The sequence below is a fragment of the Drosophila innubila genome, chromosome X (genome assembly GCF_004354385.1).
Source record: "Drosophila innubila isolate TH190305 chromosome X, UK_Dinn_1.0, whole genome shotgun sequence".
Taxonomy (NCBI): Eukaryota; Metazoa; Arthropoda; class Insecta; order Diptera; family Drosophilidae; genus Drosophila; species Drosophila innubila.
In genome coordinates this window covers 24,961,561-24,988,574 of record NC_047626.1, presented here as the reverse complement: position 1 = coordinate 24,988,574, position 27,014 = coordinate 24,961,561, and the positions used below count along the sequence as shown (strand labels likewise).

General features: G+C 36.3%; 1 protein-coding gene across 1 annotated transcript; it reads right to left on the bottom strand.

Moving 5' to 3' along the window:
* Window positions 1-3,043: 3,043 nt before the first annotated feature.
* On the bottom strand, window positions 3,044-3,920 carry LOC117784237. Its single transcript, XM_034621914.1, has 3 exons — window positions 3,704-3,920; window positions 3,370-3,636; window positions 3,044-3,275 (listed from the first exon to the last, which is right to left on the bottom strand). Exons 1-3 carry the CDS (start codon window positions 3,773-3,775, stop codon window positions 3,180-3,182), a joined length of 435 nt encoding a protein of 144 aa, XP_034477805.1. The 5' UTR covers window positions 3,776-3,920; the 3' UTR covers window positions 3,044-3,179.
* Window positions 3,921-27,014: the final 23,094 nt, after the last annotated feature.

Here is a 27,014-nt window from a genome sequence, read left to right as displayed (position 1 = left end):
AAAAAGTGTCTGACCAGCAACAACTTTGAATATTACTTATGCTTTCGTCACTTGCGTGAACTGCCATCCGTAGTGAATAAATAGAAAACTCTCTAAAAAAATATGTTCATCCATTTCAAAAGTAAATTATAAAATAAAAATAGAAAAATCACGAAACCAAAGAAATATGTGAAATTTTTTTAGAATCGCTTTAGATTTAATTAAATGTTAAATACACAAATGATATGTGACTACGATTATTTTTTCCTTTTTATGAAAACTAAAAATAAACTGCATTGAAAGACGATAGCTCATAGTTAATCTTAAAATATTTTACGTATTTGTGGTTTTAAATTCATAATCGATTAATCACGTTTAGGTAAATCTATGAAAGAGCTGTACAGTCAAGCTTTAATTTAATAGACAGAAAATGAAGCAAAATAAATAGAAAATCCGATATACATACATACATAAAGTAATTTTTTAATTTGTATGTGTAATTTGTGTTCTTTTAGAAAGAACAAAAACCAAACTTAAAATGCAATGGAAAATCGCATGTAGCTTTAATTGAAAATAGATTTAAAAATAAACAAACAAGTATTTTAGTAATTTTTTATATTATTACAGACTTTTATCACAATAAAAACTTCTGCATCAATAGATTGATATGTATTTTTAAATGAAAAAGAAAAGAGTGTAATATTCAGACGTATGTATGTAAAAACATTCTATAAAGCGCCAAAATTCGTTTTATTCTCGAGTTCGTGCATAGGAAAGATTTACTGCATTCTATTGAATATTTCATGCATTCGCATTTGTAATTGAAACTTGCAACATTGCATTCAATGGAATGATGCCACTCGATATCATCGACTCAATCTGTGTGTGTATATATGTGTGTGTATTTGCTGTGATTTACATGGCAGCTGCTTATTTACGATCATAATTGTTGGGGAATGCGCTACTTGCCCCCACTGCCCTCCCCCCTCTCTCTCTCTCTCTCTCTCTCTCTTTCTCTCTCTGCCTTACTTGACACACTCATTACCCCATAAATAGTCATAGGCACGCATCCATTTTAAGGCTTCTGCCAACTGTGCTAATTAATTTGACCACTGCGTGACTGGCATGACCAAAGTGTTGAAACAGTGGGTGACCGAGTGGGTGGTTGCTTAAGTCGTTGAGTGGTGCGATTGTTTTGTATGTGCTCATATTGAACCACACTCAACTATTGGCAGTGAGTTTGACTAATGATTAAATGCTCGTTATGGTCACAATCACGCTGCCACCCCCTCCCCTTCCCCCGTCAACACCCAACACACATACCACACCACTTGCTGCTGTGTCATGGTCAATGATGCACCACCCCCTCCTCTGCATACCTCTTCCTGCCACTGCTTAGGCTCCACTTTAGATTGATCAATTGCCGCAGCAATTGCGCGTTTCAAAGTTCATATTTGTTGTGCGTGAGTAGGTGTGAGTGTGTGTAGGGTATTGCGGTTCAAGGACATGCCCTTAACGTACATATAAGCTTAACCACTCGCAACTTTAACTTTATTTAACTAACACAGACGGAGAGAGAGAGAGAGAGAGAGAGAGAAAGAGAGAGAGTTGGAAGGTTCTACTTTAAACTGTCTGAGCGTGTGTAGTAGTGAGGGGTGTGTGTGTGTGTGTGTGTAGTGGGGGGGTGGTTACACATAAATTGCACTAAGATATGGCACAGTTCATTAGCTTAATAAATATGTAGATATACACATGCACACACAAGTACTTAGCCAAGATTTGCCTATGCCAATGGGGCAGACACAGCAGCAACAACAACAACTGTAACAACAACAACAAACAGTCGTAACAATAACATAAATAAACAAGCTTAAAATCGACGTTGGGGGCAAGCACAAAAAACTTCATCAACTGCCAAGAAAAGAAACAACAACAACATCAATTGTTGCTGCCACCCAAAAAAGAAAAGCAACATGAGGTGAATAAAACACGCGTGCGAGACAAAGAGAGACAGAGAGAGTGGGGTGGAGAGAGAGAGAGAGAGAGAGACGCTTGTTGTGGCAGGGGTAACAAGTGCAAATTTTCAAGTTAACAAAGCAACAGACGTCGCCATGTGACCCATTGCCCAAAGGGAACCGGACAACCAGAGTTGCCATAGTGTCAACAGCTGACAATGAGCTAAGAGGTTATTCTTGTTGTTATTGTTATTGGTGTTATTATTGTTGTCGTTGTTGTTGTCGGGGGTAGCTAAATATTGTAAAGCTTAAAGCTTCGTTACAGAATTCTCTTGAACAACTGACCAGATGAGTAAGTATTTAAAGTGCCTACAGCTCTTTTCCTCTATAAATCCAAAGTTTATGAACATCAGCTACACTGAGAAAATGAAAAATTAGTTCTCCTAACATTAAGCTGCATTTTATGTTTACTAAATGTTTTGTTTACTCTTTGACTTTTGTAACTCTCAATTTTCGAAAGATTTTAACCACTTTTGCTAGCTTTAAGCATATTTAATCTACTCTGTATTTTTCAGTTTTTCCTTAAATGAGCTTTAGCATGCAAAGTAGTCAATTTTTATCATTCAATAAAGCTAACAAAAGTATCCAGACAGATATTGTATTAACATGTATTGATGTGCTTTTTGTTGTATAGTAAAGCTCTGCTTACTATCTTTATAGTCTTGATATCTACAGTGCCCTCAACTTGATCGGCTTTTGTCATACTTGGAGAGGAGTTAACGGCATCTCGTGCGAATGAACTGTAGTCTGTTGAATCATCCAATATTGTTGATTCGTCTCCATCTTCCTCTCTCCCTCTTTTTCTATTGGTCTCCATTGTTTCGCATTGTCCAAGCTGAGTTTGTTTAATACCTCAGCAATATCTTTTGTGATATAATAATAACTCAACGATCCGCTGCTGCTTCTCCGTCCGTCTCTATGATAAATGATAACCCGCATTGCTGACCGACTTCACTTTGCTCTTCTTCTAATCACAGTTGGACTTCACTCGTAGTATCTTTTGTCTGATAAGTTAATCAAAAGAATATCAACAACAACAGCGATGAGTAGTTTTTGTGACTTTTTGGCTTAACTAGCAAAACTCAGACTTTATTAATACTAATACACACATCCATACACACACACACGCATACACAGTCAGTATTGACACTAGCTTAGGACAAGAGTTGTGTTGTAGTTTAAACTTTAAACTGTTTGGGTGGCAACATCGCGCTGCCGACAGCGTCGATAACTGCCATAGGCCTCCAGGGCGTTGATGCTGAATATCGTCAGGCCAAAGAACTGAAAAAAAGAGAGCGAGCGAGAGAGAGAGAGACAAGGTCAATGTCAGCAAACTCAAGAACTCAAAAGCAGTTGGAGATGAAGACAAACTCACCGCTGCCGCTGTATAGGCTCCAATATCCAACGAGAGCACCAAGCCGGAGGCAATGAAGTGCGAGAGAGCGAGGGCTGCGTGCACGGAGAGCGACCAGCGCGTCGCGTCGAGTCGCCAGCCCTGGCCGAGACGCAGGCAACGAGGCACGAGCAACGCCAGCGTCGTTACAAAACCAAGCAGTGCAACGATCATATAAAAGCAGCCCCGAAAGTTGCTCAACCGCACCGAGCTGCAGGCGATGCACAGGAATCCAACGAAGCCGCAAAGCTGTACAACAACAATGGGAGTAAGTGTATGTGTGTTTGTTGTGGGCGTGATTAGCAGCCTGACTTACCAGGCAGGTGATCTTGGACAGGCCTTCAATGCTGCGCAAATACTTGCGGTCGTAGCCATGGTTAACAGACATTGCAATGACCAGCGATGACCAGCGTCAATGCGTAAACAAACGCAAAACACACTAACAACAACAACAATCAAAACAACCAGAAAAAAAAACAACAAAAAGAATAACCAGCGAACGGGCCAACGGCAACAACAAATGTGCAACGGGTGTCACAAAAAAAAAATCACATTGCGCGCAGAGAAAGAAACGCGTTCAGCCTTTGGCGGCGACGAAACGACTAAACGACTCAAAAAGCTTAGATCACTCGCAAAATAGCACGAATGGGAGCGAGCAAGAGAACAAGTGAGAGAGAGGGAAAGAGAGCACATGTTAGCGTGGGTAGTCACAAAAGTTGTGCCTAGACATAAATGAAGAAAACTTTATGAAGAACATAAATAATTAATTGTTTTTTTTTTTAATTTTTTTTATTTACTATTCTTATTCGATATAATCAAAATATTCCACTTTATTTTTTTTTCATTTTGTATAATCATTATATGTTTTATTTTAAAAATCACACTTTAATGATTATATAATAATTTTAACGATTTTCTTCACCGATAATTATTATTTTCGATCAAAACAAAAACTCAAAAGGAATGATTATAAATGATATTTATTTTTTTAGGCTCAAAATAAAACTCAACAATAGTTTACGGCTTCTTTTCGACATGTGGTGTATCATATGAAAGGTATTAAATCATAGATCAAGAATATGTAATCATTTAATAATGATTATCGAGTGATTTTTGTAATTAAAAAAAAAACATTATTTACGGTCCCTGGTATAAACTGGTTCATTAATCCAGTTTGCACAACTTCGCAGAGTTTCGTTTTTTATGTCATAAAATTTGATTGATTTCATCTTTCTTATTAATAAATATAGTGAAACTTAAATGCTATTAAAAAATAAAAATAAGTTTTTAAAACTTGACCTTTTCCAATTTGTTCTTACATGGAAATGCCCATATTATTTTGGGAGTCTCTCACAACAACCTATAAGTTCTTTACGCATACTTCTCAAGCAACCTTCGCACAGAGAGCGACGCTAACAGTTTGTCACTCTCAGAGAGCTGGTCAGCCGTATTTGTAGTTGTTTTTGCTGGCACTGCTTTTTTTTTGGGTCTGTTTTGTGTCTGTTTACGGCTATCGCTTTCTCATAAATTGACTGAGCACAAAACTCGAATCGAGAGCGAGCTTATCAGCTGGTGATCCGCTCTCTTCGCTCAATTTAGCGCTGAGTGGCCTTCACATAGCAGCATAAACAGCAAATTATTACTTAAGTGTACAAACATACACACATACATATATATGCTCATATGTTATTATTTATATGTATTCATGTAAATAAATGTCTGTGTGTATGTACGTATGTATTGCGTGTGCTCTTGAGCTAAAGTTACTCTCTGCTATGAGTCATTTGCAGGTGGGGAAATGCAATTCGGAGATTTGTGATTCATTCAATATGCGGCACATAAACAAGTGGAATGAATGGAAGATGAAAGCTGACGCCGTTCACTGAATACCCTAATAAAATACAACCAGTTAGACAAATACTTGTTTTGAACTAATATTAAAAATACTGCATGCATGTTTGTGTTTGTATTTTTAATAGTTAAAACGAACAGATTTATATATATAATTATAATTAAAATTACATATGCACATAATTAAATAATTAAAAATATTTAATGAAATAACCATTTAAATATGTAAGTAAAAATAATAAAATACATACAGAAAATTTCAAATTCAGCATAGGTAGTGCCGGCTGGTCGACTAGCCGATACCCTGTACGCAGCTGTGACCATATTTGGATGTAATGGAATAAATGTATTTAAAATTCAGACAATAGACAGCAAACTGGGTTACTTAATATTGATATACCCAGCACAGAGAAGAGCTCCAAGCTCCATCAATTTATCTACAAACCAATATTTTATTAAATTTATTCAAATTCAACGTGTGTGTGTGTGTGTGTGTGTGTAAGGTGTTTGCATGCGAACGGAGGAGGAATGAGGGTATTGGGGGTTTCACTCTCAGCGGTTTGCCCAGTGGCCCAAGGTCACTTGTCTCCAAATGACACTTGTCTCCAAATTGGGACGGAAGCATTTGGCGTAATCAACAGAGGGAGACGGGATTGTGAAGAAAGATAAAAAAGTGGACAGCAGTCTGATATGAGCAGCAAATCTTTTTAGGCCACGCCCAGTTGCAGCTGCCGCGGAAATGGGCATAGAGCAACAAGCAGGAAATGACAAATGCAACAACAACAAGAACAACAACACAAGTGTTCTTAGACATATGTATGTTAATACATATCCAGATGCTACAAGCCTTCTAGTACACGTATATATGTATGTATACATATGTACATATGTCATGCATATATGTTTGATGCATCATCATCAAATGCAGCGCATTACAAATATTCTGAGATTTCAATTGTGCGACGACTTGACTAAATGAAACTGAGAGCAGCCTTGGGAATATTAAAATATTACACCATCCATATACTATATGTATGTATGTATGTATGTACTGATAGACAATTACCTACTTAATATTTGAATACTTGTGTTCCCATTTCCATTCGAATTGAATATTGGAAAATAGAAGACTTTGTATCTGCAGAGGTATTATTATTATTTCAAATACTATGTTTTAAATTATAAAATAACAATCAGAATTGTAAGCTTTTTGTCACTCTCTAAAAGCATATTCTAAAATGTTGCAAGTGGTTTTTGTTTATAATTGTAATTTAAGCTGATTGAAAAGTAAGTTTAGGGTATTTACAAGTCGAGAACATTACACATTTGATTTTCACAATAAATATAAAATTTAATTTTTTCAATTCCATCTCCATCGCGCAGAAAATACTATATGCGAAAGCATTGATAAACTGTGAATGGGAACACAAATATTGTGATTTTATTGTCTTTTGTAATTCTTAAATTCTTAACAATTGAAAAAGTATACTATATTTTGTTGACGTCATTTATATATTTAAGTTTTGAGTGACTAATACGTTAATCGCTGATGGAAATAGAACTGATAAATATCATTGATTATAAAAACATAAAGGGATTAATTACAAAATTCGTTTTAATTAGCTAATAGCTTTTTACTTCATTTGGTTGCAGTTTAGCTATTAGAAAAGTATTTAGTATGAAACAATTGAGACTGAAATTGTAGAGTGTGCACGGCTGGCAGATACCCTTTGCAGAGTTGCAAAATATACCAAATCAATCACATACATAAATATAATTTCAGTGTTTATAAGGCGTATCTGTTAGCACTTTCAGGACTTTTGTTGATAAAAGATAAAGGCAGTAAGTTAATGAGATTGATTGCATATAAATTTATAAAAGTAATTTCTGACTCGCCACAAATTTCGTATATCTCCCCTCAATTTATTCATTTACATTGAGTATAAGGTATAATTTGACCCACATTAAAGTGGCAATTTAAGTGTGTGCGCAAGTGTGTGTGAGTTGTATGTGTGAGTGTGCGTGTGGGTGTTTAATGTTAGCTGTTGGCCCTTGTGGTTTGTTTCTGCGCTGTTTGTTTTGGACGAGTTGAGTGCACTTCACAAATCCGCTTTAGCATTGTGTGAGTGTCATTTTGTGCTGTACAATTTGGCATCATGCATCGCTTTATGCCACCTTGCCACCATGCCGCAGCACGTGCAACCAAATGCTGCAAAATGGCAACGACAATCCGACAAAACGTGCAACAACTTACCTAACGCTGGACCCCAAAAAACAAACACGACGACGATGACAACTCACAAAAACAAGCTATGCAAAAAACGGATGCGATCTTTATTGCCCTTCCTTCCTTTCTCCCTCTCTTACACTCTCTCTGTATCTCTCTTTCTCCCTCTCTGTCACTGCAGCTAGCTTCACTGTGTTGGCATTTTGCATTTTACTAAAATATAATTTTTATGATTTATGCACATGGCTGAGCATTCATCTATGTAACTCCCAACAGACGACGACACGCACACATGTACACACACACAAACACAAACACAAACACAAACACACAAACACACACACACAAACACTGGCAATTTCTTTTGTGCTGTTTTACTTTATCGCCTGCCAGGATGCTGTCACATGCGTCGTATACGCAATGCATACAACGCACGCACACACATTGAACATACATATCAATGTATTTATACATATATATATACATGTACGTGTATATGTATTTGATTGCGTACCATCTAATTAGAAATGCAGTTACCGTAATTGACAGTTGCAGTGGCAGCACTTTTTAGTGTTCACCTGGTGCAAATGGTCACAACAACAACAAAACCAACAGTTTGAAAAAGTGCTTGACATAGAAAATTTATAAAAATATGTCACGCAGCAGTAGCAGCAGGTGTTTTGCAAATATTTATTATTCGAAATGATAAACATAAGCTCCTAATTGGCAGAACATTTAAATAGAGTCAAACTAGGCTATAATGCATACAAATAACTGCATTGGGTAATTCAATGATAGGTCAAAGATATGTTTTATCTAGAAGTAGAACGAGAGAGAGAGAGATTGGAAGAGTGATGATTAAGAATTCAAATATCGATTGGGAAAGATTTTCCTTAAAACGAAAAACTTGCTAACATATACATACATATAGTAGATTGAACTGCAAATAACTTGTTGCGAAAAATGCTATTTGCTTAACTCAACGAAAACATTCCGAATCAAACTTTCGAATCCATTAAAACATCGAAAACATTGCTTACTTTCTGAAGACTGCTCAAGTTAAATGGAGAAAGAATTACAAAATTTGACCGCTCCCGTTTTATTTTATCATAGAGATATTTGCAGTTTTAACTAAAATATAACTGAATATTATGCATTTTACATAAAGATGTCTCATTTATAGCATTGACATAAAAAATTAACTTATACGATTTTTGTTAATATTAATCTAATGATTAGATTCGATTCTAATCCATGAGCAGCTTCATATCGTAATATTTTAATATGTGCGCCTAGCTTGAACTTGCTGAATTGAATGAATTTAATAGCAATTAAGATTTTTGTATGCAACTATTGAAATATTTGATGTTTTGGTCACGTTCTCAAACTATCATTTATTCTTAAAGTAAGTAAAGAAAATGGTTTAATATATTTAAGGCTTTTATTAGTTTTTATATTTAATATATAAATTAAGAGTGTATTACTGTATTTGTAGCGTTGTAAGTTCAATGCCATACCCCAACTTTTTAATAGGCAGCTGTACGTCGCACACTTAACTGGAATGGGATTGAGAGAGAATGCCATATGCCAAATACACGCACTTTATATTCGGCGCAAGCAATTCCAATGCAAATTTCGGTGGGGCACGCCCCTTTGAAAGGACAGTCTGACTTGGTCGCCGCTGCAACTGACAGGCCCAAGTTGAATCACTCTCCCGCTCCCGCTCCCCCTGCCGCTCTTTTCATGCTTCCCCTCCGCCTGTCATAATTTCAACGACCTTAGCCATTCTGCCAAGCAAGTCTGACACTGAATCTAAATCTAAATCTGAATCTGTTCATATTGCGCCGACAATGTCTGTTGCATGGGCGAGTTTCCAACACCTCTGTTTCCTTCCCTCCCCTCCCCGCTCCTTCGCAAGCCCTTGTGAGTGTCCTGTGTCCAGAATAGACAAAGAGAGAGAGAGAGAGAGAGAGGGAGAGAGAGAAATAAAGCTTTAAGCAAGCATTTATACGCCTTATAAATGATTATCGTGCGCACTCAAGTGCCATCATCATCAATCAAAGGCGAGTGCAACAGGATTGTGTATCTTTATATCTTTGTATCTTTGTATCTTGAATCTTGTATTCTGTATTCGCTTTTCTTAGTAACTGTGGACACAAGTGTTAAATAAGTGCAGTTTTGCTAACGGAAACAGGGACTCCAACTCCAGCTCCAACTAAAAGTCTTATTTTGATTTTCACTTTGTACCCCCCTCTCGGCACCATCTGTAGATCGCCCGATTTCCTTGGCCTGCGGGTAATTTATGCTAATGAATTGCCTTCAGCTTTGCTTCGATTCCGATTACATTTGCTCGCTGCCGCGCCATCAATCAATCAATCAATTTCACCGCTGTCTCGAGTGCTTCAGCGGGCAGCTCATTAAAGGCACAATGCTCGCAGCCTCCTCACCCCAAAATATACCCTAATATATACCTTCTCACACCCCCTACCTCAACTTTGACGATATGATATCTGTCAGCGCCAGCCAAAAAAGAAAATAAACAGAAAAAGAAAAAGAAATAATAATACGAATGAAAGAAAGAAACGAAATAAATACGTTGAATTTCAAACAAGTTTAATTGGCGTCTGTTGGCGATAGCCACGCCTCCTTACCGCCTTTAAACAAAAGTTTGGCTAGGGTCCATGCAGTGTTGCCTGAAATACAACAAAGTAAATGGCTAGTTAAAAAAAATGTCCACAAATAGCTAAATACATTATATAATGTTTTCAAAAATTAGACATTTTTCTTACAGTTTTATATTGTGCCTAGAAAATTCTGATTATAAGTTAGATTTTGTTGTATATTATTTGATACCAGCAATAATGTGTATTCTTTGTTATTAATCGTTAGAATCTTTAAGTGTTTGTCGAATAAATTGTTATATTCAAACACATTCGTATAGCTTATATAGCAATTGATTTTAAAACTCATTAAACATCTGCATTAGACCAAGTCTCATTAATATACCCTGAGCCCATTGAAAATGGGCAAAAAAGACCCCCTAATGTATATATATTCTTGATCAGGCAGTCGGACGATTGAGCAATGTCCGTCTGTCTATCCGTCTGTCCTTCTGTCCGTCTGTCTGTCCGTCTGTCCGTCTGTTTGAACGCGTCGATCTCAGAAACCATAAAAGCTAGAGACCTTAAACTTGGTAAGTAGGTTCCTGGATACCGTAAGCAGATCAAGTTCGTTTTTTTTTGGATCGTACCTCTATATCATATAGCTGCCTTAGGAACGATAGATCGAAAATGAAGTGTTACTATGGAAAAGTTTATTGTTTGTTGAGATATCTTAACCAAACTATTAGAATATGCATTTAAGTTGATTATGTACAATCTAACCACATTTGGTTTAGTTCGGTTCCATATATCATACAGCTGCCATAGTAACAATTGTTCGAAAATCAACGCGCAGCGTGCTCGACTGTAACCATCCACTTGTTTTTAATTTGAAGCTGCTCTTAGTTGGCTTATGAGTTCTTATCTTCGGCGTCTTCTATTTTTTTCAATCTCTAGTAAAGTTTATTGAAGTTACCTGATAATCTGAATCTTTCAAAAAAACCTCTTATGAGATAAAAGTCTAGTGAAAGTCTTTCCATGCCCTAAAATTTCTTATATACAATTTTGTGACAAACGATATTAAATTTAGAACATAAATAATTAAAAAAAAAAAGGTTTGACATTCGGCACTGCGCAAAAAAGCTATTTTTGGGTATACAAAATCAAATAATTTTTTTACATAACCACATTCTAATATAGGAGCTTTTTTCAAATTTTCTAGCTTTTGCATACACAAAATATCTAAGCGAAGATGCCAACACTGGTGTCATGTCGTGTCTAAAGGAATTTGCAAAACTGGCTGTGTTAGCACATTTTAAAGCAATTTCCTAAACGTGATTTCTGATCAATTTACCATGTCCCTTGTCCTTGCTCCCGCGTCCTGGCTGCATTCCGTGTCTTTGGTAAGGACTTTACAATTTACGACTTCGGTTACCCCAGCGATATTTGCCCACTTATGTAAGTGGAAAACTGGGAAAATTCGTTGTCTAGCATTTTGCACACTCTGGCAAATAAACGCAAAGAGCATCCCACTTTTTTCCATTATTTCTTTTTTCTCTTTTCGCTGTTTTGAGCGAAAGCCCCTAAAGGTATGCAATGCTCACCATCAATTGTTTTCAGCTTGAAGTCACACGGCACTATGCACTATGGTCCGGATGTCGATTTTTTAGGAATAAATTAATCACTCGAGAACGAATTAAGTATTTTTGGTCTAGTTTTTGCATTAAGATCATAAAATCGGCTACAAAAGTAGGAGTTGTACCGCCTTTATTCTGGACTCTGCGATATGCAAATTTGTTGTTTTTTCAAACTTGCAAGTTAGGCGTGTTGCTATTCTCCTAACGTGTTGGTAAAATTTCATCCAAATCGAACAACTATATCATATAGAAATAATATGCATTATCAATAAGAAAAACACCTTTTTGTGAAAACCTTGTTATTTTTTAATATTTTCAGGCCAAACTCACTAGTTTTAGGTGATTGTAAGTTTGTGGCATTTTAGTCAACGTTAGACTGCCATATCATACAGAAAAATCGGCTGTAAAAAGTCAATTTTTAGTGTAATGAACAAATATGTTTTTCTCTGTTTAATTCTTATATGTAAAAACTAAAGAAAACCTCCAACTTATATCTTATCAAATTCGTTTGATAGTCTTAAAAATAAATGCTAAAGTTTATTGCGTTAAAGTAGCTCAAAAAAAAAAAACTTCATTACCTCTTTTACATTCGCAAAATGGTATTACTTGGACATAACAAGAACTAATTTATCTACAATATGTCATAAATATTATGGTGGACTTAGGTGGACTTTTCTTTATATTTCCATTTAAAGCTGAGATTTAAATTCGATTTTCATCGAGTGAGATGGCACTCATTTTTATACAATTACGAAGACAATACGACAAAATTCTACAACCCAAGCTTTTAAACATAAAGTACAAACCTCTCTGAACAGACTGCATATCTTAGCTTTTCAATTTATTATTTGATGAAAAATGGAACGATTTTGACAGCAAGTGTTCTTCAATTGCATAACCTGTGTTTAACAGTGGCGAGCTCTGTTAAAATTTCTGGTATGTAACATTACAGCTTGGACATTTCCTGGCCGAATTCTGTTATTAAGAACGTATTTTAATAACTTTCAAAAATTGAAGGCTATGGGGCGTTTGACCAGTTTTTGTGACATTAATTAATAACTCGTAAGCTACGCAAGATATTTTGATGTGGTTTTTTTTCTAGTGTTATGGATAATTCCAGAAGTATTTTGGAAAATTGGGCGTGGCACTAGCCACGAGTTATTAATTAATGCCACAAAAACTGGTCTAATGCCCCATAGTGCACGGTCCGATTACTCTCCACTCATACTTGAATATTCGAATATACTTGTACTCGTGCGTAATTTTCAATTTGAATCGAGTGCTGAGCACGTGCCCCTAGCGTAACCTATGCAATTCACATGCGATGGCTTCTTGGTCAATTCAGCAAACCAGCAAGTGCTTCCATCAATTCTTGTCTAGAATTGAACCTCGCTAATTTGGATATTTATACTTATCTTAGTGCGATCCGACAGATCTTAAGTTTTATCGATTGATTGATCTTTCATCGCCATTGTCCTTATTTTTGATATAGTTTTGATTTCGATTTTGATTGCACTTTTCAGTTTGATTTGGGTGTGTGCTGTGACAAGAGCTTTCAGCTATGCGACCGGTTAGTTAATGCTGCTATAAATCTGATTAGCTTGTGACCTGAATGATATGACACTCGATGCTGCTGGCTGCTACATAACGCACTCTTGTGATTTTTGAAGATTTCAGGCAAATCTTTGAAAGAACTAAACTAATTTCAACAAAATGAATTTAAATTAAAATAAATGTATTTTTTACTTTAATAAATAAACCTTTTTTTAAACTTCTTAGCAGTTGTTGAATAAAGGAATTTCATGAGACGCTTTAATGATAATTTTGTAGGAGGAGTTCGTGATGTTATTGCTTCACCAAAGGGTTCGTTGGAGTTGAGACTTTTGCTCCTTATGTTAATCAGCATTTGCATTCCCTTTTTTTATTTGGTGCAATTTGTGGCAGGTGCTCTTGTGGCAGCGGCAGGAGACTGGGTGGAAAGCTGCAGTTGGAAATCAAAGGCGCCTCATCAGTGTCATTAATTTGATTTGTCTTGATTCACAAGTAAGTCAGGAAAAGCAACAACAACAACAGCAGCAGGAATATAAACTAGAACAACAACAAAGGGAAGCAGCAGGGAAACTTTTACAAAATCAACTTCATGAATAATGCAACAAGGAGGACAAATACACACACACACACGCACACACACACTCTAATAGAGGCGACTATTGAGTTTTGTCGCTTATTGCCTAGCATTTGCTATTGCCATCTCTTTCTCACTATCGCTCGCTCTCTCTCTCTCTCTCTTGATGTGCTGCTTCTGCTTTACTCGTACCCCAATGCAATTACGCAATTTATGAAATTACAAAAGCAAAGTGACTTTAGCAACAATTTTCGTTAGACAGATACAACGCATAGACACACTTAAGCACACACACACATATACACAAATAGAGCTGCACACACACATGCACAATGCACATAACGGAAATTGCGAGCAAAATATCTGTAGCTCCCCAAGGCAGATATATGTATTGAAAGAGAAACTGTGACAGCAAAAACAACAACATATGATGAAGAAGATGATGATGATGATGATGATGCTTGTACTTGACATTCCCTGTCTCTGTCTTTCTCTGTCATTGTCTCTGTCTCTGTCTCGCTCTCTCTTTCCTCCTCCTAGCAGTCGTAACAATCAAATTACCAGTTATGCAAACTGACTTCGTATCAAATACCAAATCACATTAAGAGTTATCAATTTGCAGTGCATTCTTACATGAAGTTGAACGTTGAGTGTTGCCATTTGCCATTTGCCACTTGACAAGCTACAAGACAAGGAGCAAGTAGAAAAGGAAGGAGGAGAGCAAAAAAAAAGAGGACACAACTGTTTCGTTCTAAAAATAATTTGCATAATCCCTGAGTCTATTTTCACTGTCGTCGTTTTGAGAATTCTTTAATGCTTTATTAAGTTGGTCAAATTTCAGTTATACCCAAGGCTATCATCAAACACGAAGAAGAAGAGGAAACAGCATAAATAAAAACCAATTAAGAATTTATAACATTGCTGATATTATAAATATTTAAAAAAAAGAGGTTTAAATATATGTATTTCAAATCAGTTCGCATCAACGAACTGCAGAATGATATCTAAAAGATAACCCCTTAATATCCTCAGAAGATATTTTCTAGTCAGCAAGCGACTTATTCACACTCAACTTTTAAGGATACTTAATATGCAGTTTCACACCACGTTTAATGAACCAGATCATATTGAGGAACTGTTTCAAGCTGGCAATGTTTCTTTAATGTTTATGCGAAACAAACTACCAACTGAGTTGGGGGAGAAATGGATTTTGTTGGATGAAATAAAAGTGAAATGGCCATAAATTTAGCTCGGATTGAGATGCATATGTATGAGGACACTTTAAATAGTTGCGCGTGCAACAATGTTGCCAGTTTATGAAATCGTAAAACGGCTGAGCGAACAACAGAGGCAACAACAGATGCAGCAGCAACTTGCAACGCGTAACAAAGTGTCTAAAGTATTATAGCATACTTTTCATCACTTGCCGCATGCTGAGACTCTCAGCTGATATTTGCCGAAAATGCTAAAGGCGAAAGGCAATTAAAAGAATTTGATAAGAAGTTGAAATTGTTGCGGAACAGCTGCAGTTCAGAATGCACGACTGTGTGGATACCCCCTACTTATTCGGTATAAAAGGAAATAATAAAAAACTATCATAGTAATAAAAGAAAATTAATAATTAATGACTAGTAACAGTAAAAAAATATTTTATACTATTTTCTTAACTGTTCTCCAGGATAGTTAAGCTTTTAAAATTATTTAAAGAAAATAGTTCCATATTTTCATATAATATTACTTATGATAATGATTTTATTATTAAAATTTCATATTTTAAATATGAAGAAAAAGAAAAAATAATGACAAATAAGAAATGTGTGGATTTTATTGAATAAATTATATGTTTGGATTGGAGAGAGCGAGAAGGGCTTAAGGGTTTCATGCACTTGTTGCATACTTTAACTTGCAGCAAATTACTTATATAAATACAACTTCTTAAGCACTTTCAATGGGTGCAAGAAAAGTAACTTTTATTATAATCATAAAAAGTTGCTTTGCTCTTAAATTAAATTGAGGACAGCGACTCGACACTCGCTAAGCGCAATTTTTATTACCGCATGCACATTAAGTAAATAAGCAGATTTCGATGTCTCGACTTATTTTATATATATATATTTTCTTTTTATTGTCTGACCAGACAGACACACAGACACTGACCATACACACACACACACACACACACAAACACATGTTTTGATTGCAGCAAAACGAGATCGTTAAATCAAAACAAGAACTTTGTGCACGTGTTGGCCCATTACCATGATAAATGGCCAAGGCCAAGGACGTTAGCAGCAAAAGATACTTGGCGTGGACTAACCACGGATTATTCCTAATTCCATTGCATAGCAAATACTCTTCTCTCTCCATCTTTCTGTCCCTCCACAAGATCTATTTATTCATCCTGCATTTGATTGGCATTTGGCATAATTGTATGTTAATATCGAGGCGTCGCAAGTGCCTCAACAGCTGCGACTGCGACTGCGACTGCCTGGACTATAGCTAATATCGAATTTATTTTCCACACACAGACACACACACACACACACACACTAAGCTAATGACAATAGTCAGATACACAGACACAGATGCAGATACAGCTTAGTTCTGTTGTCATACGCGCTTATGAGCTTGACCTTGACATTGCCACTGAAAGCGCTGATAAACTAAGCTCTAATCCACTGGCATTATGTACATTCGGCACTTTGGCAGACGGCCACTACACACACACACACACACACACACACAACAGCCAAAGATAGGGAGACAGCTAAAGTGAAACAATAGCCGCTTTTTTTGGGCCTTTGATACCAACATATAAAAAGAAATCCAGAACAAAAACCAAATCTAGCTGGAATGCGACTTGCGGGTTTGCTCGACTAGAAAATATCCAATATAAATAGAGCACAAGATCAAGGCTGTAAAACTCAAAAATGTTGAAGAACATATTTACTTTTAAAATGTATAACTAATAAATCTTCATCCACCAATTTGCATAAAAGTAGGTATTATTTAACTATAATATATATTAAAACATATCTCTATAGTTACCATCTTTATTATAGTTTCGGTTGAATCAGTAGAAAAAATACAATAAAAATACAGAAAACAAATTTATTTTAGAATTCAAGTTTTAGATTCCAGATTTTACATTTATTTACATAGGTATTCTGGATATAATTGAGCCTGAATTTACTGGGTATCAACGGAATGCGAAGCAATACCAAAACCAGCATGGAGTGCGAAAAAAAAATCAATTTTCGTTGTAATTGGCATCAAAATGGTTTAAGCGCAGTCCATTTCTATTATTGAACCGGCCAAAAAGAAGCGGCAGATTGCAGCCAGCGCACAGTGCTAAACAGACAACAAAATAAAAAAAAATATACAAAACAAAGTAGATGATTTGACTTATAACATTATAATATGAACTTAAGATTTAGAGCTTATACTATTTTTATTGACAATTTAAGCATGATAACTACATAATTAATAAAGATACATAAAAGGCAGAAACACCTTTAACGTATTTGTTCATAGAGTTAAGAGCGATGACCACTGTTTAGTCATTCAAAGTAAGGAAATGCTGTGTTTTGATACATTCGGTAAGTCTTTAGTTAAAAATATAAATAGTTTTGGTCCCACTGTGCAGTGGTTACTCTCAGTACACTCAATTACCTCTTTTCTCTTCCCACTTAAGTCTATTTAAGACATAAAACTGGTTGCACTTCACCTGAAGTTCAGTGCATTTATGGAGTTGATTTTTGGATACGGTTTGGTTTATTACTCGGGTTCAGTTTGCCTTTGTGGGTTTATTCCAAGAGTTTTTGGGTCCAGGATTGGCAATGCCACGGTGACCCTGGTAGCTAGCTTTATTGGACGCCGCATTATCCTCGCTTATTGTCGTACATCAAATTTAATGGCTCCACTCGCAGTCAGTTTCCTGAGCTGCTTTCGTTGTTTGATGTGCGTGCGCTGAGCTTTAATGGTTGCCACGCAGCCTTTAGAAGCGTCCTTAAAGGGTCTACAGATACCCTTACCTTTGTCTCCCACCACTTCATTCGCACTTCCATTTTGCTACACTCCTTTACTCCGCTGACTGGTCGTTGGCATTGTATTCACAACCAGACAGCTCCCATATGTGAAGACGAGACGCCAAGTATTGCAATATATATATATATATATATGCTTGTGTGTTCGTGTGTGTGTTGTGTGTGCATAGGTGTGCATTTCTCCTCCCTTTCATCAATCAACATTCAAGTTGAGAGCTGACATCTTTAGAAAACAGTCGCTTAGTTGATCAAAACATGCATTTTATTTGACGATTCCACAAAACGTTTTCGTAGAAATATCCCATAAAATGGGAACATAAAAAAGCTGCCTCTCTTTTTCGACAGGATATTGACTTGTTTAACTCATTAAATGATCATCAAATATAAATGATACCATTAATACAAATCAGTAAAGTCAGTCAAGCATATCTTTAGGCAGTTCCACAAAACGTTTTCTCTGCAATGTCTCCAATAGAGAGAAAATAAATAAATGACGCTTACAAAATTTAAGAAACTGAAAAATTAAACACAAAAATTAAGCGTTCAGGCAATTCCACAAAACGTTTTCTCTGCAATGTCCCTAATAGAGAGAAAATAAATTAATGACGCTTACAAAATTTAGGAAATTGAAAAATTAAACACAAAATTTAAACGTTCATCCAATTCCACGAAACGTTTTCGCTGAAATCTTTACAATGGAGTTAGTGACATAACCAAAGGGAAAATGAGTAAATTTCCTAATGATATAAAAATAAAATAAAAATGACTATTAACTCTCAGTATCTCAATTGCTTCAATCAATGTGATAACTTTTTGTAACTGATGACTTTTGTTGCACGTTGCAACAAGCTTTGTTCCTCCTCAAGTAGAAGAGAAGCTGTGGTGTTGGGGGTTGGTAGGGGGAGTGAGGGGTCTAGGGAGTTTCCCGTTCAATGTCACACCTTTTTGATTTTCAAGTAATTTCAGAACTGCTTTTCAACTGTCAGCTCTTTGCAGCACCACAACGCATCACCCTCAGGCGCAACACGCAACAACAAAATTATAAAAAAAAAGTGGGAAAGGCTATAGTCCAGATCCCGACCATAGGATACCCGTTACTTATATATAATATATACCAAGTTACGAATATATATACAAATACTTTAGGGCGACAAAGGCCATTGCAGCTTGTACGCCGTAACCTTTATTAGGCATAATATTTTATATTATATCTAATTATAATAAAAAAAGTAATTTAAGGAAATTACTTGTATTACTTTTAAAATATTTAATCTCCATAACTGCCATTCTACTTGTCCGATCTTGATGTGGTTCAGTGGGATAATAGGTAATAATTCTAGATAACGTTTATAACCAAAAAAAACTGTATTATCTTAAAAGTTCTGGTTGTGGTCGGGGCGGAAGGAGGCGTGGCTTGAACTAGAAACAAACTTCGTCTGTGTGGGGTATATAGAAATATGTGGGGAAAATTTGGTATTTCTATCACTTATAGTCTCTGAGATCTAGGCGCTTACACGGACAGACGGACAGACGGACGGGCGGACGGACAGACACACATCTCTATATCGACTCGGCTGTTGATGCTGATCAAGAATAAGTATAATACTTTATGGGGTTTGAGATGCCTCCTTCTCGCTGTTGCATACATTCCAACGAACACAAAATACCCTTTTACTAATTTTTTAAGTAACGGGTATAATAAAGAATAAAAAAAAGAAAAAATTGGAATTCGAAAATGAAGTTGTCGCGTGTCCCACAATGAAGCTGATGCCAATCATGATGCTGGTGGTGACAAGTCGCTCGTCGCTGTCGTCACTGTTGATTCAAAACCTAGTTGAAAATCGAACGGTAAATGTTGTTGGATGTCTGGAAAATGGGTCCACGGCACGCTTGTTTTCACTTTTCACTTTTCACTTTTCGCGCTTGTCCTTGGCAGGAGCCATGGCCCATGGACCACGCGCCGAGCCGCTCACACGTCAAATTATGCTAATCAGGTGCCAGCAAATAGTTGAGAGGAAACCAGAGACGGAGACGGAGGCAGAGACGGAGACGAAGGCAGAAACGTAGTCGGAGACGGAGACGGAGGAAACTCAACATGTCTAACGCTGCGTAATCGATTGCTGTTCAGCCGAAAGTCAAATGAAAATTCGAATTGAACATGAATTTAATTTCACCCCCACAAAAAAAGCAGCGGCAACTAGGACATGAGCCGCAGGATTTGGGACAGGAACAAACTAGGCAAAAACAATTCAACGCATTGCATTAAGTAGATTGCAAAAATCATATTCGAAACCTGATTGCTCTTGCAATAACAAGTCAAAATGTTTCAGTCGAGCGAGCTCGACAATGAGATACCAGCTAACTATTTGTATACCCTGTACGGGTATATTAAGTTTGTGGAAAGTGTGTAACAGATAGGATATATATATTCTATATAGGCATGTCCGTCTGTTCGTATGAACGAAAAGATCTCAGAGATGGTAACAGCCAGGAACACCAAATTTAAAATGTAGACTCCTTGTAATGTCAGGCAGATCAAGTTTATTTTTAAAATTTGTCACACCCAATCAGTTTTTTTTTTATTTTTGGATCGGTCCACTATATCATATAGCTGCCATACGAATGGTCAATCGAAAATCAACTTTTATCTTAAAAAACTTCTTTGTTTTCTGAGAAAGCTCAACCAATCTGACAGAATATGCATTTAAGTTGGTCTTTGGCTTAAATCGGTTCACTATATCATATAGCTGTCATCGAAACAATTGGTGAAATCATCAAATCTTCGCCGTGTCGAACGGCACCTAAGAACCTAAGCACAGGGTATGTTACTTTGCATCAGTTCCATAGAATCTGACCAGAAAAACAACAGACGGACTTGTCTGTTGATGTTGCTTACAAAAATTTATCCGTATGCCTCTCACAAAGTTATTAACCAACTGGGCAAATTTGGGTACTGGGTCTAAAAACCAACAAAAGCGCAAATTGCAGTTTTTAAACTCTTGCCAATGCAATCAAATGTAAACAACAAATTTGACATGCTCATAACTTACAATTAAAACTGTTTATATCCTGTAAATTTTTGAGCATCTTAAGGAGTGATGATTTACAAATTTAATTTGGAAGTTATTCATGTATAAATTGTTAGTAATAAAAAGGTAGTGGAGGTGGAGATTTCCTTAAACATCCTACAGGGTATCTACTAGTTATTTTGTATTACTTTATTAATGTGAGTTACATATTCCGCCTGTGTGGATGAATTGAATTAAACATCGGAGGGGATTATATGGTATCTTCTTGTTAATATATGGGGGTATAGGGAGTATCTGCTGGTCGAGCAGTCTCAGTTCTGTAGTTGCTGGCATGTTTGTTATTGTGGCACGCAGCGTGTTTCGATGATGTGCAAATGTTAAAACCAAGCACAGAAAGTTGCATAAACAAAACGTAGAATAAAAGCAAAATTTGTCAAGGGAATTGACTGCATTGCTATGCAGTACAGCAGCTACAACAACAGCGACAGCGACAGCAACAGCAACAGCAACAATAACAACATCAACAACACAATAACAATTGCAACAAGCTCAAAAACATCAATTTGTGCGAGGCCAGACGCAGATAAAGCATGAAAATGAAGAGAATTGCAATGCATCAGTGAACTGTTGACAGAAGGACAGAGAGGGGAGGGATAGAGAAAGATGGTGACATATGGCAGGGGATAAATGGGCGTGGCTACACACACACATCTGTACATTCAACTGGGGACCAACTAAATTGACAGTGTCATCAGTTTTGAAGTGTTGCTGCTGCTGCTGCTGTTGCAATAGATGAAGAATGTTGCATGGTGGGCATGGCAGAATGTGATAAGCTCCATGAAGTGGAAGCAGAGTTGCGGGCAGCGGGAGGAACAAAGTGTAAGAACTATAACCAGCAATTTGTAAATACATTTGCAGGTCCCGAATGTGACATCAGTTCAGACTGAGCTCCACTCTTTTATTTAAAAAATAAAATTAAAAGAAGTGCGATGTTATTCCTTTGACTTATTTCGCAACTAAATCTAAGATTACAGCAGAAGTTTTCAAATACAATTTATTTTTTATTTGCAGGCTTTCACTTCGAGTTTAAATTGCATTAAAAGTGAGAAGAGCACACAAAATAAACTTTCACTAATTCAGTTAAAGCTCTTGGAATGATACTTTAAATGTTTCGATTTTACTGAAATACACTGAGACAAATAAATATTTACTTCCAAATTGAGACTGAAATCATGAAATACTTAATCTTAAATAGAATGAAACAAAATAAAAAAGTACATAAAGGAAATTATTCTACAAATTTAGCTAAAGTTATTTTATAAATGGTAGATAATAGATTATTTTAGAAATTAAAGTAGAAATTTGTTTTAAAAATACATCAAGATTTATAGTTTTTTACCTATCAGTTTAATATTTATTTTTATATTAAAATTTTGTTTGCATTATTCTTAATTTTAAATTCATAATAATTTATAGTTAATAATTGCAAGAAAATAGCCTTGTGTTGGCAATAAATGTAAAATGTGCATTTACTTTGCCTTTTTAGGTGTCTTAAAAAGATGACTGTTAATATTGCTTTTTTTTTTTGTAATTTTAGTATTTTTTAAATCGATTATTTTAAACGTTTCTCTCAGTGTACTTGTGAATGAAAGCCTGTGCTTTAAACTTAAGTGGCTTTAAGTTGTTGCCTGCAGTCGCACCTGGATTGGACATAAATGGCAACTACTTACTTATCTCCTTCCACTCAACTTTCCACACTCTTTCCCTTATCTCTCGCTCTCTCTCTTTCCCTCTCCCTGTCAGACTGCTGAGTGGATTGTAAGTTGAGACAAAATTGTCGTGTTCGAGCGCCTGCAGATATGCAGCAGTTTAAATAGCTTTGACAACAACAACAACAACAACAATAACAACAAGAACAATGAGAACAATCACAACAACAACAACTGTACTTTCATTCAGCTAACGGCGCTTGTTTAAAGTTTGCACTCCAGGTAATTACTTAATGTAAATAAAGCCCTTGGGCGCCACACACTTGGACTACAAATGGCATTCATTTTGTCTAGGCCAGACAGTATGGCAAAGTGGTAGGTGGAGGGGGTCTGTAACAGACATGGCTAATAGCTAACAGACAAGCGACAACAGTCAGCAGCTAACAGCAGTCAAGTTTTGTTATCAAAGTCAGCCAATGAATGGCAATAATCACAGCAAACTATTTGACAAACGTGTACACATTCCCCTCCCTAAAGCCACTCTATCTTCACCGCCCTCCCTCTCACACACCCCGGCTTTAGGGGATGCTGAGTAATGATGCAGGCAAAAAGAAATCACGCACGCATATTGCAAAAACAAAAGCCCGCACTTACGGCTACACAGAGAGAATGAGGGGGAAGTGTTGGCAAGTTTATAAGTATTTCGCAGTTAATGGGCGGTACATGCTATACGCTTTAAGGTATGCTATATGCTTAGTATATATATATATATATAAATGTGCGTGTGTGTGTCGGTGTATATGTGTGGCAGGCGACACGTCAACGGCAGCGTCTCGTGCCCCATTTGCAGGCATTTATATGTGTCAGCATGTCAGGGGCATCATCAATCACTTTTGAGTTATTTGTCAGTTGAGTTCGTTCCCTTTATTTTTTTTTTTACTTTTTTTTGGGGTCTCTATGCTCGGTACATCAACATCTACATCTAGGCAACTGACATTTATGAGCTGCCACTAGCCGCAGTCCCATGTGGCACACCCACCTCACACACACACACACACACACACACACACACAACTAGGTGCTGCATTGGTTGCAACTTCCGTATGAAAAAGAAAACTCAGTCTGGTGTGTCCCCACATTTATCTAGCTTAACTGAAGTGCCAGCATATTTGAGTCATCAAACATTGCCTATTGCCACGCCCATGCTTCAGTCACAGTCACAGTCCTCCAGCCCCCAGCCACGCCCTCTTTGCTGCGCTGTTGCCAGGCAATTGTCATCGATTTCAAAGGCAAGGGCAAAGGCAAAGCATAAGCTTTTGATGGAAAATTAAAAAATTATGCAATATTTGTTGAGTTTAATAGAGAAAGATAGGGAGAGAGTGAACGAGAGCGAGAAAGCGAGAGGGATGTGTGCGTGTGTGTAGGCGCAAGCAGAGCAAAGACAAACACAACAAGATAAATAAATAAAGAAATGTGAAAAACTTTTAAATATATGCAGATACACGCAGGCACACACACACACACACACACACACACACTGCCTTGTACACACACATTGTCATACCCACCCACACACACACACACACACTTAACAGGCTCACTCTTTGCATATGAAGATGAGTTTTGGTTTTTTATTTTTAATTTTCTTTTTTTTTTTTTGTTTGTCTTTGTTGCTGTTATAGCTGTTGTTATTGTTTTTGTTGTTGATTTATGCCCTTTTCAAATCCAATTAAAAAAAGTTAAATAGAAAAACTATCAATACGTATTAATGTTAAAAAATCAACAACGACATAAAATATTTGACATTTTGATGGGCAGCGGTCAAATTATGTTGTAAAATATTTGGAAATCGACTTTCACATGCTCTACATAAACTTAGATATGAGGTTGGTTTTTATGAAAGTAATATTTTAATATTCTTGTGTCTAGTTAAAACAAGGGTGCTCCGCTCCCTGCTCGCTACGCGGTGATGTATGAAAGGACTACAGTCGAGCCCACTCGACAGTTATATGCTCGCTACCCACATCTTCTTAAATAAATAAATACTCAAAAAACTTCAATTCGTACAGAGGCTTAATTTAATTGACACTTTTAACTTTAAAAATGTTAAAATAAAAGAAAATTTAACGTACTAACCATTAAACATACATAAATATATGCAAATTTACAAATTTATAAATATGCATATTTACAAATTAACAGAATATAATGAACAATTACACTAACGGAAGAAATGTATATTAACATAAAATTAATTAGCATAGCATTCATATAACATGTCTAAAATAAATAATACTATGTTAATATAATATTGATGTAACATGTATAACTAAAATTATATTATGTTATTATAACATTAACATAACATGTGTACCTGCTGTTACACCCAAACAACAACAATAACAAACTTGATATAGGTCAACATCCTCGGAGTATTGTTACGTAACTTGGTTACTCTAAATTTTATAGTCTGCGAGATAAAGGTGTTCAAAGTAGTGTACCATAATTGTCACGAATCTAATAGGCTCTGGTAGCCATTTTTTTTGGGTACCAAGCTAAAAATCCTAAGCCAAGGACCCTGCTTAATTTAATATTTTTCTCTATTCTCTTATTCCCAGTTTCAAAAGGAACTTCAATGTGCAACGTATGCAAAAGTCGTATATAGTCGCTATACATTATTTACCCTTGACTAAAGTTTAATTTTTTTGCTGTGGCCTTGGCTATTGTAAATTTTAATAACATTTTTCACCGAATTGCTAACATTGCAATTAAGTTGAATATTTACGTAATGTTGAGTAATTTCAATTGAGCTGAATTCGTTTTTCTACCTTTTTCCGTAGATGAGTTTATCAAGCTGTAAGTGAGTCCCTATGATTTCCTTGCAGGATTCGGATTCGAAAAGATGATCATGCTCCTTTCATATATCAAACTACAAATTGCATTCATTTTGAGCTAAGCACTTAATAGCACATGATTTACCTCGGCGACGGATTCAGTGTCCGCTAGAGATGAGCGCGTGACACATGTAACGTGTTCCAACACTGCACGAGAATTTAATTTCTAGAAAACTGTGCATTTTATTACTTTCTAACTTGTTTAAAATATATCATTTATAATTTATGTTTGATTTTGAAGCCATGGAAAATAATTACTAAGATAGAGTACATAAAATAGAGACGATACTCGGAGATTCACATAGAAATCTAACTATTGTTGCGAATTTAAATATTTTATTTATGTGAGATGAACTTTACGATTTCCAATACTACACGATTTTCTATTAAGTTTATTAATCGATTCACATTAAACGCAATTTCCATTTACTTATATCATTTTCATCTCCATCATCTGTGTCTTTGAGTTTCCCTTCCCACTCATTTCTCTTTTGTGGCAGCAGCAACGTCATTGGCATCGATACCATGCCACTGTTGGCTGTGTTGTGCATTCGTCTTGTATGTGACAGTGTTGGGTAATGCCCATTTAATTAGCATAATGATGCTGGCAACAGCCAAGCTCTTGGCATCTGCCTTGTGTTCACAACTCATTTGCAAGTAATTAAATTTTTTGCAGCAATTTGTCAAGCCAGCAACTCGGAACTCGCAACGCGACACTCGTAACTCGTAACTCGCAACTCGCAATTCTTAAGTTTTCAGTCGGGTCACATAAACTTGCTAACTTTTCATTCCAGCTCATTACGAGTTGATGCTGATTCACAACAACTTTCGCCACTTCTCAACTAAACAATCCGCTCTATTCTCTTCATCTTTGCTTTGCTCTCTTCTTTTTTCCATTCCTCTCCACATCTTATTCCATTTCCGAAAACGTAGTTTTTGCCTATTCTACAGTTGAAGTGACTTTAGGAAATTAAATTACAAACACTATCCGGCTGAATCACAAATATTATAACACCTTTTTTTCTTCTTTTTTTCTCAATTTTTTAAGGGTCGCAGACGTCGCGTCGTCGCATCGTTTTGACCTTTGACATTTGCCTCAATTTCCGTTTGACAGAGCATTTTATAATTATGACGCCTGTGGGTGGGAAGAAGCTGAAGAAGGAGGCCATCAACTAGACAGTCGCTATCTCGTATTCACATACAGTCCGTCTCCTTTTCCTTTGTGTCCTTTTTTCTGATGTGCTTATGTCCTTTAGGCATCATTTAGTTACATTTTCCAGAAAAACACACAGAGAGGACTTCGAAAACTTGTTGTGACCTTTAAATTCGTAGACAAAATAGTTGTTGAAGTTCATTAATAATTTGCGCATACTACAGCTCCTTAGGCGCATTTCCCCCCGTGACACTCTCTCTCCCTCTTTGTCTCCCTGTATTCTGTTTAAACAGCAGCTTCAAGTAGTTTAAGTTTACATTTTAGAATTTCAAAAATTTGTATATGTATGAATTTTT